A 21,466-nucleotide genomic window follows, 5' to 3' on the forward strand; every position below is an offset into this window, starting at 1 on the left:
CAACCACTCCTGTGTCCCACGGGTCTACTGTTTACTGTAAAACTATGAAAACATTCCATTATGTTTAGATTTGTCTTTGAGGTGAGGACACAGTTGTCAAAACAGTTGCTTTATTTCTGTCCACGTCAGTGTGAGTGACAGGCTTGAGCAGCAAAGTAGACAAAAAGACAGCTCACATGACACAGGGGAGGTCAGTCTTCTGCTGCCTTGTTTTGAATTATTGTATTTCATTCATCACATGGTCTGTGTGCATCTGCATGTCTGGTCCTGTTGTAAAGAAAACTAGATTTGTTAACACTGCTGTTGAATGTGAATGTGTTTCCACACAGTAAAAACTAAGTTAATCATGTTTTAGTTGTTATTTTTGTGAAATTATAAGCAGTCAACATTGTATAAGTGTGTATGCTACTGATTTGCAACCTAGTACTCAGAAATAAACACTGACACAAGTAAACACGTGCACTTGAATCACTGTTCTGCAGCAGGTAGCTTCAAAGAGAATCGGCTACGACGTCCGACAATGTGACCACAAATCAGATTTCCAGGGAGGAACTTGTGTCCCTTTAATCTGAATTTTCCTCAGGAACACAAACAGTGCCTGAACAACACAGAGCACAGTGGAATCTTTGTTTCCCCCCCTCTCTGTGAAAATGGGGGAGAGAGTGTGATTGTTTTGAAACCATGGCACAGCAAACAGAGGGATTTCCCTGCTCCACCCAGCTGCAGCCGTGCCGTGCCTCCCTCTCGTCAGGAATACCAAAGAACTGGTTTCTCCTTCCTGAACAGACACACGGGCTCACAACACACAGGCTCACATACGCACACATGCAGAAATGATCTCTGCCTGACAGTAAAATAACACCCCTCCCCAGTTTGCTCTGCTGCCAGCTGTTTTCAGTCAGGCAGTCGGGCCTGCAGTGGAGAGGAGGAGCAGACAGGCCGGAGTCATGATCCGGCATCTGGAGCTCGCCGCCCTCGGTCTGGCCTTCATCGGGTGGCTCTGTGCCACGATAACACGCTGCCAGGCGCTCTGGAAGGTCAGTGGCACCCTGGACAACAACACAGCGACTCTACCTGCCTACTGGGACGGGGTGTGGCTAGAGTGGGATCACTGGGACCTGGCACACGATGGCAGCCTGCACTGCTCGTTCTACCAGTCACTCATGACTCTTTCTGGGAGTTTTCGGACATGGAGGGCCCTCATCAACGCCGCCATCGGGACAGGGGCTTTAGCTGTGTTGGTCTGTGGCGTAGGAGCAGTGTGGTTCCCAACACGAGGCCAGGTTAAAGTGTCTTCTGGTGTTCTCTTTGTTTTGTCTGGGTTCCTGCTGCTGGTTCCCACAGCCTGGACGTGTCACCACAGCAGCCAGCCACTGGAGGGTGCTGTGCTGCTGAGAAGAGACTGGGGACCCGCTCTGTACTTTGGATGGATCTCCTTTGCTTTGATGACAGTCGGAGGGTTGTTTCTCACCACGAGATGCCCCACTGCGCCTGCCCCTCAGCAGCCTGCAGAGGACAGGTATCCACACTCAGAGGACGAGTCCAGTCATCCTCTGAGCAGAATCAACAGAGCTGTGTTCACAAACAGTCAGTGTGAGCGCAGGTCAGAACAACCCATCTGAGGGGGACGGTGAAAGGTTTTGACGGCTGTGGAAAGCTTAAACAACAGAAGTGAAACTCTCTGCATGTTGAGCGATGATACACTGGTGAATCTACGCATGAACTGACCAATAGATGCTATTTGAATTAGTTTTATTAAAGCTAACACATTATATATATATATGTTGGAAACCCTAAGTTTAACATTCAATTCTTATTCACCTGAAAACATCAGCACTGTAAAGATCTACTGAAGAGTTTGGTTTACTCATTGTTGGGTTGATCCATTTAGGGAAAATATATTATTGGGATTTTTGTGACAGACGTTGAAATTTGTGATGTTTTTTTTAAATTCAAGCTGCCGTTAATTTATAGATTTCAAACACGATGGAACGTAAACCACACGGGATACCAACAAAATATTAACTTTTGTGAAGCAAGGACAAGACTTCTAATTGTTCGTATTGATGTATTACATGGGGGATGGGATTTTAAAAAGATTAATCACTCAGCCCCACTCACTGCAGCTGATATTGTCTGAGACTGAAATCACCACTGCCCCCGGCGCTCATGATATATTGTAATGCCTGAAATGTGAACGGGTAAACACTTCACCTGAAGCTACTTAATATACCTGTGTTGCACTTTCTTAGAGAAATGCAGTTAATGTGTTTGTTTGGTTTGTTGACAATGAAAAAGTTTACACCCCAGATGAGTTTCTCTGCACAAAGAACACTGGAATAAAACTTTGAAATTGATCATTTGTTTTAAAAAGCTTGTGCAATACTTCACAAAGAAGTTAAAAGACGGACAAAGGAGAGATATTTTGAACCATTTATTTTTTCTGAAAGCAGATAGACTATTTTTTTGTATTAATCGTCATTATTTGGGATTGCACAGAAACCCCACCCCATACACAGTTGTATTATCCGGTCCCTGATAGGTCTTATTTTCACCATCTTATTCTCTTTGCCACTGAGAGACAGTTTTCTAGAAAAAATACTTGATCTACAACATTAAGAAATTGCTTTATTTTTAAAGTGTAAACATGTTCCAGCTGTATCTGTTGTGTGTTTCATGCAGGCACACTTGTTATGACACAACGGCAGCTCTGGGGGAAAAGAACCCGTGTTCTTACATGTGTCTTGTTCCTGCTGCATCTTTACAACACTGACCAAACTGGAACCAAAAGTTGTTTATTGTCTCTTCAAAATAATAATAGAAAAAGAGGATGTGAGATGGACAGAATGCAGTGATTGTTACTGTAAAATATCAGATATTCAGCAGATTTTACTGCAGATTTACTTCAGTTCTGAGCAGGTATTTACTCACTTTAACTTTTAATTTTTCTATTTCTGCTTTGAGTGACAACAAAAATAATTTCAGTTCAGTAATCAATCATTTCTAATTCAGACTTGATTCTCCTGAAGTCTTAAATTAGTCAGATACTTCAAATTAAGTTTGAGTATACAGGAAAAAGCAATGCTTTTTGTTGTTATATTGTGATCTGATAAAAATAAAGTTCTCTGATAGTTTTCTTTAGTTCGGTTTATTTCCTTGTTGATTTGCAAATACCCTTTTTTGACATTTTTCTTCCAGGTATTTCCCTACTGGTAAGTGAAGAAAAATAAACTTTGGGCTACATTCCACATTTTATCTGTACAAGTATATCTTCAATAATATTTATGAACAACGCATTGTAGCATCTTTATAAGAGGCACAACCTTATTCAGTTGTTTTACCCATTTGTGATGAACTGAATGTTATTTTCTGCCTCATGTTTTCAAAAATAGCTGTGTGCGCATCTAACCTGAAAACCACTGAGCATTTACTGAACAGAAAAAAATATTTTTTTGGGATATATTTATTTGCAACAGAGCAAAAAGCATTCAATATGACAAAATATAAATTATTGGGTTAAAGACAGTATCCCTAAATCTGTGATACAGAACATGATCACTACATGGCACACAAAGTCTGTGGGAAGGCAAACACAGGAAGCCTCATGCAGCAGTACTGTTAATGCTGCAGATGTACTAAATTAAAACCAAAAATAAATAATTTATTAACTTAACTACATGTTAAGGTGTTAATTTGAAACAAAAACAAAATCTCTGAGAATGCAAATGAAACACTTCAGTTGACAGAGATTTGAAAGCAAAGAAGCTTGGAAATACAAATGGGTAAAATCTCATAATAAATGTTTATTCCTTTAAATGAGTTTGTAGTTTGTGTGCCACTGTGAGGCATGTTAGTGTGGATAAGGTGCACAGGCCTGATGGGATGGGGTTGGGTTACTATAGTTTCTCATCTCCTTCCTCCACATCCTTCAGACTGAGAACCTCCAGAGTGCCTCGGCCTTTGGTCTCAAAGCGAATCAGCTCATCGATCTCCCTGTAGCAGCCGGGATCCACCAGACAGACCTAAGGTTGTGGAGAGGAAAGGCGCCACAGGGAGAAAAACAGAAGGAGTCAGTTAACATGGAGAAGGGAGGAATTTTACAGAACAGGAGGCAGAGAAAGTAGAAAAAAAATCCACAGTGGAACATGGATAACCGACCCCAGCCTGTTTGGGACCCATCGATAAAGCTACATCCAGAAATTATTGGGTTGGGTTCAGTCAGGTGAACTTATCAGGTGAAATATAATATCTATAATAATAAGTAGAAACTGATGAGTGATTAACTTAGTGTTTCTCTATTGAACCACTGTTTGTTATTCCAGGTTCCCACACCTTAGTTGACATCAAATTCAAGTACTTTTCAATGACTTTCCAGGACAAATGTGCTGACACAACTTAAGATGGGAGGGCAACTTGTTAGAGCCGCTTCGCCCACTTTTATTGATGTTTGTTTTATCTGGTGATGGTAGAGATAACTGATATCACACATTCATTAACATGCCTTCATACTCTCTCTCTCTCTCTCTCACCATTTCCAGCTCCTCATCGAAGTCTTCACTCTCCACGACTTGCAGGAGTGGTTTCAGCTTCTCTTTCAGCTTCTTGGCCTCTTTGGCTGGCAGCACCAACCGCAGCCTCATGTGGGCTCGCTGGATCTCCATGGTCTCCTTCAGCTGTCGAATCACTTCCAGAGCCTGGGGACAGGATAGAAGTGCACACAGGTCACCAGAGGTTAATATCTGACAAAAGCAACACTTTGTGTATATTTTGTGTATATATTCACAGTTATAGAATATATAGAATTATAACATCAACAACAACAAACTACAGATGTTTGGCTCAGTCTCCTCACCTGCTGCTTCGTGCTCTTGTTGGCTTTAACAGAGTAGTGGATGTCCTTCATCCCTCGCTCAATCAGATTGACAGTGTAGGGCCTCTTGGTCTCAGGGTTGACACACTTCTCTGCCACAATTGTCGCAATGTCCCTGAACATCGTCTCCAGCTGACTCTGCCTCTCCTTGTCTGACACCTGGAGTTCTCCTTTGGCCAAGATCTGTCCATTACAAAAATAATGTCATACAGGAGTCAGGACTTTGGTGGCAACTAAGAATTAGACGGGGAAATGGTTCTCTTACCTGTTTACAGATTTCGGTCAGGTCATCCGTCCCGAAGGCTTTGGTCAAATCATCCTTCTTTGCCACCTGACCCTTTGACACGTTGACAAAAACAGAGGATGTCTGCAGAACCTCATCCAAGTCTTTCTCTCTGGAAAAAAAACACAATGACGGGACTTTTTTTTTTTAATGTGTCACCTCTACAGAGGAAAGAAATGACTTGAGTCAGCTTAACTTTTTCAGTTGCACACAATTTTTAGTCACTTGAGCTTCTGAGCTAAAATTCTGACAGTTTTGAACCAAAAATGAATCTTATGTTGGGGCCTATTTTAGATAAAGCATTATTGTAAAGGTCACTTAGACTTAGGTAGCACTGCTGAATCCACTGGGGATGACTACATCTACCTCGATTTGAAGCGATTCAAGAGCAGGACGTTTCTGGAAGTCTAATTTTGAAATTCTGTGATATAAAACGTATGTATGGAACTAATGTGTGGTACTAATTAAGGGCCAATCGACCCTTCTGGTTACCCAACAAAATAAGTGTGTCAAGGCTGCAACTAACTTATTATTTTCATAATCGATTAATCTGTCGATAGTTGTGGTCCATAAAATGTCAGTTTTATGAACCAGAATTCTCTAGTTTTTTAAGCTTGTTTAGGTAAAGGCGGCGTCAAAAGGGGTAGAACAGCAGCATGGTATCAGGCACAACTAATGGAGAAAAACATACAAATATTACAATACAATATAATTTAAAAAGTAAATAAGGAATAACGTATTAAACTGGTCAAACTGACAAGCCTGGGTTAACCAGATAATTGGATATTAACGAGGTTTTATGCGACACAATCCAGTAAACAACACAGTGGGCGTAAATATTCAACGTTACTCACGCTCCGGATCTCCAGCTCATAACTTTATTCTTGTAACAGGCGATTTCAAAACGCTTCCCTCCCTTTTTCATCCTCACCACCGCCACATTCGTCAGCCGTATTTGATTAGTTGGCGTGAATATCGACATGATTGTGTTTGTTTGACAGGACAGAAAAAAGTCTGTCCGAGGTACAGCAAACTTAAGCTAATCCGAGTACGTTCTCGATCTGCGTCCCCTCGGAAACATACACGCTGGGCGACGGTTCCGCCAGGAACACTTACTAGAATGTATGCATTTCGCGAGCAACGCAGTTGGGAATGTTGAGCAGTGGTCATGCCGTTGATTATTTTTTCCATATTTCCCATGGAATATGAAGTCGCAATCGTCGTTGATCTGTGCACTAAATGTATTTGCTACGGAATAAAAGTTGCTGGAAATATTACATGTTTCACAATGTTTACAATTTTGAAACAATAAATAATTAAATCATCCACACTCCAGTCCAGTAGGAGGCAGTAAAGCGCTTTTAAATGGCTGTCAGTTTGCCAACCGCCGTTAGGAAAATAATTAAATTTTGACAGAAAAACGAACACTCTTCTTCACTTTTATGTTTGATTCTTCTTTGTTCATTTTACATTTCATTTTATTTTGTGCCACATTTACGTCCGCTTTGTTTGCGACGCTATTCATATTAAAAAAGAACTTCACTTCCCGTCATGCCCAGCGGCCAAAACAATATGGTTGCACACATCAAATGCAGAGGACTGTAGATATTACTATTTGGAGCGATGCTGGTTTTATTGCTGTTTATTTTAGCTTTGTCAAATCGCATGACTGCCACGGACACTGAAGGTGAGTTTATGTGACTTTAATGAAACCGAAACTCACTTAATGTTAAGTTTTAGATAACACTGCTAACAATGTAACAGTGTTAGCTAAGATGGGTCGTTGCTGCAGGTGTCCAAAGTTTAAAATAAACCAGTCGCACTCTCTCTGCTGTATCTTTAATTATTTATTAATATATCACCTGACTGTTTAAACCAGCAGTGGATGCACTTGCTCACGTAGCGATGTTGGCTATGCAGTAATATTATCGAATTCATTGTGAAACATGACTCAGTTTGCTTCCCTTTCTTCCTAGCCTCTCAAAATGGGCACATCTCCAGCGAGAGCTATTTTATGTCGATCTGGCACAACAGATTGTATTTATATTCAGCTGCTGCCCTCGTATTTGGCATCTGGTTTTCACTGAAACTGACACTGAAGAAGGTGAGGCTTTCCTTGCTATATTCTCTCCTTTTACTATTTTCTGTTGCCAGTCGTTTGAAATGTGCAAATATTTGTTTAAAATTGGTTTGTTGCTGCTAATCTGGTTTACATGTACAGATGCAAATAACTTTATTTATTTCCTGAGGGCAATTCAGTTTCCACAGTTTAACCACTCCACAGTAGCACCATATTGGACTTTTTGTTGATAACAGATACAACATATATACATTTTTCCCTGCGCCCAACTGCAAAGGTCATTTAGTCTCTTCTGTAGTGAAATTAGCATAATTATTTTTTTATTCATTGAGCATAATAAATAAACGTGAAATAAGGAATAAATAGTTGTAGAGGGTGCCAGCATAGATACCAAGAAGGTAGCAGCCTATTTAGCCTACTATTGTAGTCATAAGTCATATTATTGTCGATATCGCACTGATAATATCGTGCATCCCTACTCCACACGTCGCCGTTCACCAAAACACAGATCCACAATGCATGAGGGAACACTACACGGCATTTGGGAGAGAACATACTAAGCACTGCATTAAAAACACAATACAAGGTGCCACAATGTAGAGCTGAACTAGGCTAAAAAATACAGGAAATAAAAACTGCCCAGTACTGTGTATGTTTTTTAAATTCTTGCATGTTTTTCTCCATATCTTTTTAGAAAAGCTTCAGCCCAAAGGTCCACAAGGCTGTGAAGAATGATGACCACACTGATGGAGACACTGTGGTTCATGTGTCAGGTGTTAAAATCTTCTATGGCTCACAAACAGGAACAGCAAAGGTAGAAAAGCTGTTTGTTGCTGAATGACCCCTTACATATTCTTCCTGCCCTGTAGTGTAAATAAAGTAGTGTGAATAAATAGTTAATACGAAGCTATGGATTGAAATAAAACTATGTAATGTATTAATTTTTGTGAGCAGAAAGCAAAGCGTTACAATCAAAAGTGTTAATTTCAGGCTGGTATCTCATATACTGTGCATTATTATTCAGACAAGTTTGAGAAGCATCAACTGACACTTTTCTTTTGTCCAGGGCTTTGCACAAGAGCTGTCTGAAGAGGTAAAGACTCTGGGGATACCAGCCGACATGATTGACATGAAGGACTACGATCCAGATGATCAACTTGCTGAAGAGGTAAAGACTTAATTGTTTCAATGCTTGTTACGAATCTGGCATCAGTATTATGAACGAACTGCAGTTTCCGTAATCTACAGTAGTCATGTTTTTAAGAGATAAAATGAAGTACAATATTTTTTCTTTGATGGATCACCTCTATAGAGGAAAGAAATTACTTGAGCCAGCTCAGCTTTCTCAGTTGCATAAAGTTATACGACACCTTCTGCAGTCACTTGAGCTTTAAAATTCTGACCGTTAAGAACCAAAAAAGAATCTTATGTTGGGGGCTATTTTAGATTTATTGTAAAGGTCACTAGGACTTGGGTAGCGATAATTACTGCTGCAACTGCCAACACCACAGGGGATTAGAGCAGGAAGTTTTTTGGACGTCTAATTTTAAAATTTCGGTGAGGCAGGGAGGAAAATGATGGTACTAAGCACTATTGTGACACAAAATTAAGTGTCATCCACACAGCAAATTGACACTTGTGGTTACCTTACAAAATAGAAGTTTGTCCATGTGTGACAGAGTAGGATCAGTTCTACACATAAGGCACGACCCAAATCAGAGCCACAGCTTTGATAACAGCATTCATTCATTGTCTATCACTTGTCGGTTGTGGGGCAGGGTACAACCTGGACAGGTTGCCAGTCCATCACTGGGCTAACGTACAAAGACAAACAACATTCATTCTCACATTCACACCTATGGTCAATTTAGAGTGTCCATTTAACCTCTGCACATTTTTGGACTGTGGGAGGAAACCGGAGTAGCTGGTGACACGGGGAGAACATGCAACATAGTGGATTAAAATATTAAGGTCCACTGTATCATAGCCTGAGCTTAGGTCAAGTAGTTGAAATGAAGTAGTGACCTGACTTGGCTGCACACAACTTTTTCCATTGGTGACCTTGACTGGGGCAGACATAGAGCTGTGTAGAGAGCAGAAGGTAGAACATATATTGTGTTTTTTTTTTTTTTTATGAAAGTAATATGATGATTTATTAAAGTGGCAGCATGGGAATGGATCTAAGATCACAGAGGTATGTAGATAAAACACCAGCAGACAGTGAATAATCAATAATGTTATGGAATTGTTGTTGAGTCACTGTCTGAAATACACCTTTCAAAAGAAAGTGAAATTCAGTCTATAGCTGAGAATAAAATTCAACAACAAACTCTGTCTTCATGTTAAATTGCTGCTGCCTCTCCACAGTTTTATTGCAAAGGTAAATGGGGAGGACTGAGCGGGTTAGGCAGGTGGCCAATCATCGAATTTGTGGTTTAAAGTTAATTTCCTTGAGTGTGACCCTGTTTAGTGATTGTACTGATAAGAGGACAATGCATTTCTGAAGGAGGCAAGGGGATTCCTTTTTATGATCTTAATTCATTTAACCTTAAGGTTTCAGCTTCTTTATATTTGACTTGAAATACAGAATATTTAGTAAGTTAGTTTAACAGCTAAAGCTGTTAAGGAGGACAGATGAGTTAATAAGTAATAAGTTAAGATGAATTATATAGCCATTTTGTTTTCCCTTGTTTAAAATGTGGTCAGGCTGTTAAAGCCACAGAGAAACGGGGTGATTTCAGGGTACAAGCAAAGTCAAAGAGAATATACTTTCTCCCTTTAATGATAGGTTGGAGAACGGCAGAAGGATGATACAAATGTTTGTCTCTCAATTTGAGACAATATCTCAGTTTGATATTGTTGTTTAAAAAGTGCCAATGGACAAGTGCATTAAAAAACTAAAGCTGCTCCTCAGAACTTCACTGTTGGCTGTGACTAGGACATCACATGGCTGTGACTAGGACAACAGAAATAACGTATGACAGCCACTTGACAAAACTGATCTATTTTGCCATTTGACAGCCTTTTCTTTCAGGAAACTAAAAAAAAAAAACCCCGATTATTTTACCTTACAGAACACAAAAGCTGTTTGTTTACTCCACAAATGGTACCTTATCTGTATTTACAGTATATAGCACCGTTCTAGCCTGGATGACCACTCAAATCTGCTTTATACTACCTTTTTGCCATTCACACTCATTCACATCATCTAGTGTTCCCATTCACATGCTGCCAGCAGGAGCAACTTGGGGATAAGTGTTTTTCTTGGGGACACAAGGCATGAAGGCTAGCAGAGCCAGTGATCAAACCCACAAGACAAAGACAACCTGCTTTACCACATAAATTCAAGTTCAATCTTATTAGTGCCCAAGTGGGGATTGTAGCATAGTGTAAGATAGGACAACAAGACTGGAGACATGAAAACACACATACACACACAAAGAAATAAGAAACAGACCTAACAGCACTGCCTTGAGTGTGCACAGCACAGCATGTAACACACAGTCTATGTACAGTGCCTCATATATAAACTACTACCTCAAAGAAAACAGAACTATCCCATTCATTTCGGCATTTCATAAATTAAGTGACAACATTTCTGCATTAGTAAATCATTGCTGCACTCAGAGTTCGCTTGCTGCTGTTGGTTAAATCTCTAAAATGTAACGTCAGGCAGATAAAACCGAGAAAATATTATGTGCTGACACACGTCAGGCTTAATTGGAACAGAAATAATCAAAGTATTATAATTAATGATTTGTTTTGTGAATAAACAGTAGAGTAATCATGTGGCTGTGTACTGTTGCAGCTTTCAAGTCTCCTTTTTTATTTTTATTTTTTTATTGCTGATTTAATTCTTCAAAAAACACCACAGATGACAAATGTGTGGCGCCAAAAAAAAGATGGATTATTTTAATCTCTGTTCCCTCTTTATTTTTGAGCAAAGGCACTGTGTAGTGCATTGACTGAGTAAGAGATTGGTTGGCTGCTGCAAAGCAAGGGAGAAAAAAAATTATTTATTATTATTCAACCAGTTGCTTCCTGGATGCAGTTGAACATCAAAGCTGCAGCCTCACTTCTGAAGTTCACAATATTCACCTATTTTCTGTGCTGACTTTCTGCTGTGCAGGACATTTTAGTTCCATCTATTTTGTGCTATCATTTTTAGAAATAGGTGGAAAGTCATATTTTCTATACCACCACTGTATCTAATTATTAATTATTATTTTCCCCTTTAGATTTTCTAATTTCTTTACCTGTATTTAATCTGTTAAAATGAAATAATCTGCAAAATTTTAACAAATGAATTTAGATTGTGTTTTTCAAGTTTCCTATTTCTGTTTTTAATGTGTCCATTCAGCAGCTTAAATCTGCATCTATATATGAAATGTACTTGGTAAAGATATCTGTTTTGCTTTGCCTGGAGTAAAAAAACGTAGCATAAATTTCAACAGTGTTTTTCACTAGTATTCTTCCTCAAGTTTGACTTTTCACCCATGGTTGACAAATAATTGTTTAAAGTAAAAACGTTGGATCGAGAAACTTCACCTTTTACAGTTTGCTGAGATGCTGAGATGACTGTCCTCCCCGTTGTTTTCATTTCTCCTTTCAGTGCACAAATAAATCAGTCTGCGTGTTTCTTTTGGCCACGTACACGGATGGACTGCCCACTGAGAACGCTGAGTGGTTCTGTAAGTGGCTGGAAGAGGCGTCCACTGACTTCAGATATGGGAAGACGTACCTTAAAGGCCTCAGATATGCAGTGTTTGGTCTTGGCAACTCCGTATATGTTGGCCACTACAACACGGTAAGAAATGTTTTTTTGTCAGAATAATAATAGATAAATCAACACTGCTTTGTTATGTGAAGTTTATTTATTGAAACTGGATTTTTCTTTCTCCTTCACCAGGTGGGCAAGAATGTAGACAAGTGGCTGTGGATGCTGAGCGGCATGCGCATCATGACAAAGGGAGAGGGCGACTGTAATGTGGCGAAGAGCCGTAATGGAAGCATCCAGGCCGACTTTCTGGCCTGGAAGGTCAAGTTCATGAAACGACTACGGGCCCTGGCCAAGGGCGAGAAAAAGAGCTGCAGCGGAGACTGTAAAAGTGGAGGCTCGTGCAAGAATAAGAGGAAAGATGAGCAGCAGGTGGTGGACAAACATGTGCACAATGAGGAGGAGGAAAAGGCAGATTTGCAAAATGCCAGCTCTGAGGTAGGGTATCATTTTATAAATCAAAGATTCAAAGATACAAAATTCAATGGTAGAAGGTTCTTTCTGTTGCATTTCTGTCACACGGACAACAACAACTGCAGTAAATGCTGATGTGTCAGCAGTAAATGTTGACACATCAGAATGGCCTCCCGACCTTTGTCTTGAGTTGCAATGATTTACAGTTTTAATACATTTTTGCAGCGCAAGATCACTTTTTAGGTTCTTGGTGGAAAAAAACTGTAAAAAATGTAAAGCATTTTTGAATCAAACTGATTTGCGTGACCCAGTTTGAGCAATTCACCTTTAAAGTACGCTTCATCAAAATTTTAGCCAAATATATTATTGCACTGGCCTGTGAAAACAAGTTGAGAAATTATTCAAAAACATACAGTAGATGCAGATTTTTTTGTTGGATTTTCAGCAAGTCCCTCCCATGAAAACAAGAAGTAAGGTTGAGGAAGTGTGTAGCTAAAGTCTAGAAGGTAAAATGTACTCTGCCCTATGATGGTGGCACTGTAGATGGAGGCTGACATGGGCTATCTGCACTATCAACTTCTCTTTGAATGTGATTTAAATCAAATAAAGACAAGAAGAAGAAGAAGAGTGTTACCCAGTTTATGATCTTGTTTATGTTATTCTGTCTTTATCAAATCCTTATGAAAGTGTAGTATTACAAGTGTAGTATAAGTGTGTTATTTCAGTCACGCTCTTTACCTTTATGAAAATGACACGATCACTGAAATGACAGATTTCATAAGCAGAAATGTGCAAAAATACAGTTTATACACAGGCACAGTTTTTACACTGATCACAGTGCACACAGATGACCAGTTGTCATGGTAGCGGGCACCTCAGTGCCAACTCTAGCTGAGACTTCTTCCCCTCTGTCTGTGACACTCAGCAGAGGTGACATTCAGCCGGAACTACCACTAGCTGAGAAGTGAGGCAGGAAAACCATTATCATGATTTATCTTGCTGTTGTACTGCTCATGCACTGCTGCCACACATATGGAGCTGCAGCTTCCACATCAGGCCGCATGCATTGTGACAAATCCTCAGAAATGCCATTTACATGCATATGGTCTTCTTGTTTAATCAGGCAGCCCCAAGATGGGATAACAATGTACAATAAATGTGTTCCATATGGGCTCTCCCGCTCAGTGACAGAGGTTTTAATTGATTATGGGTTGGAACACAAGTGAATTTCTGTGCTTATATAAATCATTTGTATTTTCCCTCACACATCCTTGTTTCAGGATGAGCTGATGGAGTCCAGCAGTGATGAGGAGGAATCCAGTCTGCTTGATGAGAAGTCGGGGTCAGTGGTGGATATGGAGGATCTGGGCGACATCATGAGTGGCGCCAAGAAAGTGAAGGTCAGACTCAATCATCTACTGACACACTGATAACACGGTTTCACTGTGTTACACTTTGGTTGTTAAGTCTGGAGTCCTAGTTTCATCTTCCAGCAGGTTTATTTTCAGCGTTTCCGTGTTAATGTCCACAAACAGCCACCGCCGTCACATTAAGCTTCCGCCACCTAAGTCCAATCTAAGTGTGTTGTAGAGTAAAGAGGAAAAGTGTTGTCAGCGAAGGAGACGTGGCAGATGGGTTGATACACACCAGACTCCGACAGGCGAGAAGCAGAGGCTTGCGTAATTGCGACGCCCACTCCACAGACTTCTGAGGAACGAGTGACTCAAGAAAAGCATAAAAATTCAAAATGTATCTGTCCTCTTTTTATAGGCCAGTTATAAGATGTGAGCGATGAGAAAAGAGGAAAAACATACATTTCAAACCTTGTAGTTGATCTGTTCGTTTCAGATGCAGGTCATGTTGTGGTTGTTTTGCACTAATTATAATCCTGCTCAGTACATACATGTTACATACAAGTTGATTTTGAACGACCATTTGTCCCTTGTGATAGTGACAGTGACAAAACACAGCCATGTCAAAAAACAGAAAGCTGGTCCGATGTTTACTCGTGTGTGGCCCCTTGCATGATCAGACTGTCCTTTCCTCTTCCTCGCTTCCTTTGACACCGGTTTGTGTTTCTTTTTCGCTGGCTCTGCCATGATGAATGTCTAAAGTAACACTATCGCTGCCTTGATGTTATAGCCGGTACCTCGCATGTAATGCCGTGAAGCAATTTGTGTTTCTTGGATGACCTGTGACTTTGCGGGACCTCCTGTTTCCTCGACGGCCCTGGAGACAGCCCCCAATCTGCCAGCAACAAGCCATTTAACCATCAAAGAGACTTCAAAGCTTTTAAATTAGGGTAAAAATCCTGAATAGTTCAACTTTAAATTGAGGTCGTCTGTTTGAATCCTGGTTCCACTGAGGGCCTTTCTGTGTGAATATTGCAAGTTCTCCCCGTGTGCGTGTGGATTTCCTCCCACAGTCCAAAAAAACATGCAGAGGTTAATTGGACATTCTAAAACGGCCCTTATGTCAGAAGGGATTGGTTCCAGCTCCCCGCACCACTCATGTGGAGGATAAAGCGATAGACGATGAATGAATGGATGAATGACTATGTCCTGCTCCACATTACTGTTTTACCTGAGATGTTTTATTGACAAAATTACATTGATTTATTGTGTTTCTAACACTAATGCATACTGCCTTTGACAACTTGTAGTAGAGCTTTAAAGAGGAGGAGCCCTTTCACTTGAATATGTTTCTCATCTGCTTGGACAGGTGTGAAATGATTGCTCTATTTTCCAGTAACTAGGGGGAACACTTTAAACAACCCACTTGATTTTGACCGCAGTTGACGGCCGCTGTTCTGGTTCTCAAAGGTTGTTTTCATTAATGCATAATGTTTCACGACAAAGTAAATGTTATGCTAACAGCAGTGGATAGCCCTCAAATTCTTCATGTCTTACACAGATGAGTCAAACAAAATATTGTCCCAGGATTGTTGCTTCTTTTCTTCCATGAATATTTCAGTATATTATGTGTGTGCGTGTGTGAGCTTTGGGAAGTTTTGGACAGACGCCCTATACGACATCTCAGAGGAGAATGTGAATAACATACTGTATTAGTTTGAGACTTAAGGAGTCTGAAACGCTTAGTACTTTTCTGTTATCTTTACCCTGAGCCAGACTTTGTATTAAAAATGTATGAAATGTTTTTCCTTTCAATATTTTATTGTAATTCGCTTCCTGTACAAGTACAAACGTTCTCATTGACCTTCGTTTTCTATTCACTTCACCTGCTGCACATGCATTTTGACATGACTTAGTCTACAATCTGTCTATGTGTGATTAAGTACAATTCGAATTATTTGCTGTGGTGTGTGTAATCTGTGTATTATCACACTCTGATGTCAGGATGACAAGTTTGCCGTGATAACAAATTAGTGTTGTTTTTGCATAATTTGGTGACACAGAGCAGCCGGTGCAAAAATATAATTAGTTTTCTTTTTTATTATTGCCACAAGATAGGAAGTATTTTGCCAAGCTACAAATTAAGTGTGAACTAGGAAATTCCCCTCAAGGAATATGTTGGCTGGATAATTTGCAGTGGAGCATCAGTTTAGATCCAGAAGTTTAATCTGTCCTTTGTGATCCTTGGTTTCTAAAATAAACTCCTTATATGTTGTAGGATCTTTCAGATGCACTTTTTGAATTATAAAAGGCTGAAGCAGTTTTTTTTTAACCTTTTCAGCCCAACCATGTGATTAACCTGTTGTTCTTCTGCTTGAGATGCCTCTTTTAAAATGCAGGTGGAAGCTCAGTGTGATTGTGTTTGACCACTAGGTGATAGCAGAGACTCTTAAGTTCACTCAGATCTGAGTGAACTGTTGGTTTTAGGCTGAACTGCAACATCTGACATTCTTGGCCATGCTGTCATTTCACTTCCAGAGCTATTTGCATGAATTATTTTTGCGAGTCGACAAACTTGACACTTAGCAGAGCTGATCTCATTCTCAGTCTTTTTTTCCCAGCCACACTGAATGAGAACATGAATTATTATCTGACTCTTTATGCATGTGCTTTTGGATCAATGATGCTCAATTGTTTTTCAGTGAAGAAATTAGGGCTGCAATGATTAATCGATTCTTAATCCTTTTCCTTAGTTGTTTATGTTTTCTTTTTTCTTTGCTCCATATAACAAAGAAATCATTAAAACTGAATCATTTTGGTTTGTGGACAATACAAGTCATCATCATTTCAGGGTTCGGCAAACACTGATCAACATGTCCAGACTTTTTATGGACTAAACAACGTATCGTTTTATTGAGAAAATAATCCACAGATTAATTAATATGCATAAAATAATCAGTTGCGGCCCTCGAAGAAAGTGAGATATTAATCACTTTTATGTCTCCACAGTCTGCAGTGGTATGAGCTTTCTTTTGTGGCTGTTTTAGGTTAGTTAAAATCAGTTTTTACAATCTGTAATCTGTAACATTAACATTACATCTTACTGATCCTGGCCATTTTAGATTACTTATTGAATTATTTATTTTGTGTTTATTTTTTTTAATATTCATTACTAAAAGGTGCAACCCCATAGGAATTCCAAGGTGCTCTTCAATATGTGTCTATTATCAGTAGATAAGATCAGTAAATTGGCAGGGATGATGCATATAAGATGGAAAGTGTGTATGTTAGTGAAAATAACGACATTCTATTCTTCAGTTATCCGTCTCTCATAGAGGGGTGACGATTTTATTTTGTAACTGTAAGTGGTTGCCATTAATTTAATTCGATTATGTCAACATGTGTTACTTTTCGATTTTATGAGGTAAATATCTACAGTATATCATGTGTAAATGATATTGAACCTTTTTGTACTGCAGTGGTCAGTATTGATATTTTTTTATGGATCATGACTGAAGTTTTATGAATTTAAAATATATAAAACTTGAAAATGGAAAAAAAAGGGGGAGTTTACAGCGGGATAATGGCAGAGAAAGCTACGTTAAGAGATGCCCCATCCACGTTCAGTACACTTTGTTCTCTATGTTGTGACTAAATAGAGAAATCCTACACTTAACTTTTCATGGCCGTTTTGTTTTCTTCAGTTGGACAGATATTGTGATTTATCACTATATGATAGTCTTGCAACATGTATTGCACTGTACCCACCCATAATTTTGACTGTTGTTTGATTGAGGTTGACTTAAGAGATCCAACTATGCACATGGTTCACGTGGATTGATCTGTTTTAATGCAATGTTGCTTGTTGCCAGGCAGGATTAAGGACGACTAAATTCTAGATGAACTTAGTTTTTTTTTTACATTTTTCAAATGTACCCAGTGAGTGACTGGCATGTAGGATGTGATTATTTCCCAGATTGTGCAGCTCCAGTTTAAGACTAGTTTTTTGCCTCAACTTTGTTATGTTTTTTTTTTCCTGTCATGTGTCAGTGAGCTCCATTTCCAGTAATCCACTGATGCTCAAATTGATTTTGCACCTTTGCTTTGGTAAATCAAGTTTGTCAGTGGAGATGTGTGTTTCTGGCAGAGCTATCAATTTCATATGGTTCAACTGTAGCCAGATTGCAATGTGTGTGGAACGGATCATCAACCGGAGCAGCTGTACGGCTTCCACAGCTCGGTTTTCATTTCATTGTCCAGAGGAAAGAAGCCACAGAGCAGATGCTACTCTGACTCTGAGTGCTGGTGTAGCTGAAAATGATGGAGTTAATTCAGTTTCAATATGATGTGATGATGATCCGTTGGATGGTACAATTTTTGCTCATTTCACAAAATCGGCCTTAACCCTTTTAACACCTAAGCCTCAAAATGTCCACCAAGAACTTTCAATACCTGGTAGTTATTTACAATTTACTGCATGTTAAAGGTGACATAGAATGCTTGTATCACACATATATGTTAGTTATGGAGGTCTACTTACATATATTAACTTGTTTTCATGATTAAAAACCTCCTAATCGCTGCAAACGAGCCGATCAAAATATCTCCTCACTGACGCTCTAAATCACACCCCCAGAATGTGGACTGTGTTGTGATTGGCCAGCCAACAAGAGCTTTCCTACTGTCCTGTGATTGGCCAGGTACCTGGAAGTGACGTAATAGATAGGCCAGCTCTCACATACACAGCTCCCCCTCTGGCAAGGTGGATGCTCTGCCTCTCAGCAGCTACAACGAGAATAGTTCTTCTTCTGTGGTTGAATGTACGCAACCGGATGTGCCCGGACTAATGCCCGCCCCGGGAGGCGCTACGGTGGTGAGAGGAGTGCTGAGGATTTCTGATGACGACATCAAATTAAGGAAGTGCCGATCTGCTTCGCAGAGCCCAGGAAAACAATACAACACTATTTTCTCAGCAGTGGCTGAACTGTTCTGAAACTTTAGGGTTTCATAAACGAGGTAATGACGCAGATACACACACAAATGCAGCGTTAATTGGAGCTTCCGGTCTATGTGGGCTTTAAGTTTAAAGTGAAGAAAAACAAGTTTTATATAGAAAAAACAGTAGTTGTACACAAGTAAGAGAAATTTGACCAGTATAAAATATTTTGTGTCCAAATGCGTTGCCGGTGATGATTCGCTCGGTGCAAGGGTTTAATACTTAATGTGTTTTGATATGATCCAGTGGCCTGTGTTTGATAAGCAATGTTATTATTTGTTATAAATGTTATTTTAAATGCAACTATAATTTGATAGTTATGAATTATATTCCCATTTATTTTACAAAAAAATAAATGTATTGATCTACAATGTACACAACTGCTATACAGGCAACACAATGTTCACTCATGATGTGTGTTGAGTATTCATTACTTAACTACACAGCTATGTAAATATACACATACATTACAGTATTGTGTCTTTTATGACTGTAATAACATTGATAATATGGGTAAATTATGTTCTTTATAAACACATTTAGACAGTAAGGTAATGGTTTAATCTTGTATATGCTCATGGTAACTCTGCTAGGTGTTTATTTATTTATTTATTTATTTATTTCTATTTCTTCCTTCTTTCTTCCTTGGCTGTGTGTTGTTGATGCACTGTCCATCTGTATCAGCCCCGTGTTGTGTCATGTTTGCAGAACATGTTATGATACTGTGAGATGTCCCAGTTCTGTTCTGGGCTCTCAAGCGAGGGTTAAAGCAGACCAGTGGGGAAATGGAGACTGGGCCAGGATTGTACACAAACACGGCAGGGACAGATTGTCACACCGTGTGTTTTTATGATTTTTCATTTCCAGGGTGTTTCAGTATGCAGACTTGGACACCCCAGGCAAACTTAGACAGCTATTTGGGCCATGTGATGAATTGCCTCAGAGTGGCTGATGTTGTATCCACGACTGGAAGTTTGTGTGGAATAACATAAACCTACACTGATAACTGAGTTAGAGCACGATGTACAGCATCCTTTAAACCACCCAAAGTAAAGCAGCAGGGGATTTGGGAGAAAATTACATTTCTGAATTTATGTCGAGCATAATACATTCTCCTCCTGAGAATGAGATGTTGGAAGACTCTGACGCAGCATGGCGGCTTCTTTATTTACAGCATTCCTCGCTGACAAAGGACAATCTTCGAGTCATGGCTTGTAAATAGCGAGAATACGTGGCTTCAGACGCATTGAGTAGATAGAGCTGCAAGATAGCAACACGGGCTCAGAGAGTGTTTGTTTTTTCAGGTTGCTTTTTCAGGTAATCTTCAATTTTTTTTAAATGATCCTGAGCCTTCTTAGTCTGTTGTTGTGTTTGTTAATTCACCAAAACGCCAATCATAGTCCTTGTATGTTGATATGTACTTGACAGAACCAGATGGACTGTGAATGTTCAAGGTCATGCTTAAATGCACATTCTGCAGCCTCTGTATTTACTCTGCTCTTTCTAAAGGATCTTGAGTTTACTTTATTTCTAAATTTGGTGGATGCCTGCATTATCTTAAGTAATCGTAAGTAATGTTGTTTTTTATACATCAAATATTTTGATAAAATGCAACTACACAAGTCCATGAGCTGCATGTACAATCTGATCATCTAATCAATGTATTATTGTCCTTGTACTATTAAGAACAAAAACAAATCACCATATCTGGTTTCAAGGCTTTTTTAAAGTTACTTTCACAGTAAAAGAAGCTCAGTATGCAGTATAATGTGGATTATTTGGAAAAAAAAAATATGAATGGTGTTGACACCTTGAACATTGGGATTATTTGTTTATGATTCTCATGTTTCTCATTATTAAGACTCACTGGTATGCATGCATAGCTTTTAGAGATGAGTGAACGAGACTCGTCATCCCACAGTGAGCTGCACACAATTTTGCTGTTCTTTAGGCGCCCTCTCACACAGACATTTGTCAATGTTTGCTGACAGCATATCGGCCCCTCATGAGTGCTGCTGTGCCAGGAAGATGACATATACCTTATCCCCACAGACACGCCAAAGCAGGGGAAGCGGTACTGTAATTGAGTGGAGCTGTCACTTAACGTGGTTAATCTGAAAGGTTGCTCGTTCGCCAAGCCTTTCTGAAATGTCACACCTGCTCCTATTCCCAGGGCAACTTGTCGCTGAGCTTAATCTCCTGTTGTATCTGTAAACAGCATATGTCTAAATCTGCATACAAATTCTGAACATGACATAAATGTAATCTGAGCCACAAGGCAGCTTTTAACCTGTGAAGAAAATTTGCTGCAGCAAACTCAAGTCCAACAGTTTTCTCTCTCTTTTTTTTTTTTAAACAACTAGGGCTGCAACAATTTATCTTTTTTTTGTTTAATTTTTAAAATAATTGGAACACGTTTTCTATATTTTTCTTTATACGTGAATAGTTTCTGGTTTCTTTGCTCCATGTTGCAAATAAATCAGTAAAAATGAATTTAGCTTTGTGGACAAAAAAGACAAGTTTGGACAAAACTGATCAACATTTTTCCCACATTTTCTGACATTTTGTGGACCAAACAATTAATCCATTAATTGAGAAACTTATCAATGGATTAATGCAAAGAATCTTTAGCTGTAGCTCTAAAAACAATGCACACTAGTTATTTCATACACATGCAGTTAGTTGTGTGAGCAC

At 39.3% G+C, this 21,466-nt stretch overlaps 3 protein-coding genes across 3 annotated transcripts in view; 2 read left to right on the forward strand and 1 right to left on the reverse strand.

Annotated features, from left to right (window-relative positions):
* The first annotated feature begins 691 nt into the window (after positions 1–691).
* LOC122772987 (claudin-4-like) lies at positions 692–3,134 on the forward strand. The gene has a single exon (XM_044031338.1). The coding sequence runs from the start codon at positions 948–950 to the stop codon at positions 1,620–1,622; it is 675 nt and encodes a 224-aa protein (XP_043887273.1). The 5' UTR covers positions 692–947; the 3' UTR covers positions 1,623–3,134.
* Positions 3,135–3,445: 311 nt separating this feature from the next.
* On the reverse strand, positions 3,446–6,238 carry sbds (SBDS ribosome maturation factor). The gene is made up of 5 exons (XM_044031336.1): positions 6,008–6,238; positions 5,136–5,265; positions 4,853–5,053; positions 4,530–4,694; positions 3,446–4,022 (listed from the first exon to the last, which is right to left on the reverse strand). The coding sequence occupies exons 1-5, from the start codon at positions 6,133–6,135 to the stop codon at positions 3,897–3,899; spliced, it is 750 nt and encodes a 249-aa protein (XP_043887271.1). The 5' UTR covers positions 6,136–6,238; the 3' UTR covers positions 3,446–3,896.
* A 447-nt stretch (positions 6,239–6,685) lies between these two features.
* Positions 6,686–21,466, forward strand: part of tyw1 (tRNA-yW synthesizing protein 1 homolog (S. cerevisiae)) — a 48,143-nt gene continuing 33,362 nt past the window's right edge. Inside the window, exons 1-7 of the mRNA XM_044032427.1 lie at positions 6,686–6,840; positions 7,130–7,257; positions 7,928–8,047; positions 8,300–8,401; positions 11,846–12,040; positions 12,143–12,448; positions 13,705–13,824. Of these exons, the coding sequence (XP_043888362.1) occupies positions 6,777–6,840; positions 7,130–7,257; positions 7,928–8,047; positions 8,300–8,401; positions 11,846–12,040; positions 12,143–12,448; positions 13,705–13,824 (1,035 nt within the window). The 5' untranslated portion in view covers positions 6,686–6,776. The remainder of the gene's footprint in view (positions 6,841–7,129; positions 7,258–7,927; positions 8,048–8,299; positions 8,402–11,845; positions 12,041–12,142; positions 12,449–13,704; positions 13,825–21,466) is intronic.

Source organism: Solea senegalensis, linkage group LG8 (genome assembly GCF_019176455.1).
Source record: "Solea senegalensis isolate Sse05_10M linkage group LG8, IFAPA_SoseM_1, whole genome shotgun sequence".
NCBI lineage: Eukaryota > Metazoa > Chordata > Actinopteri > Pleuronectiformes > Soleidae > Solea > Solea senegalensis.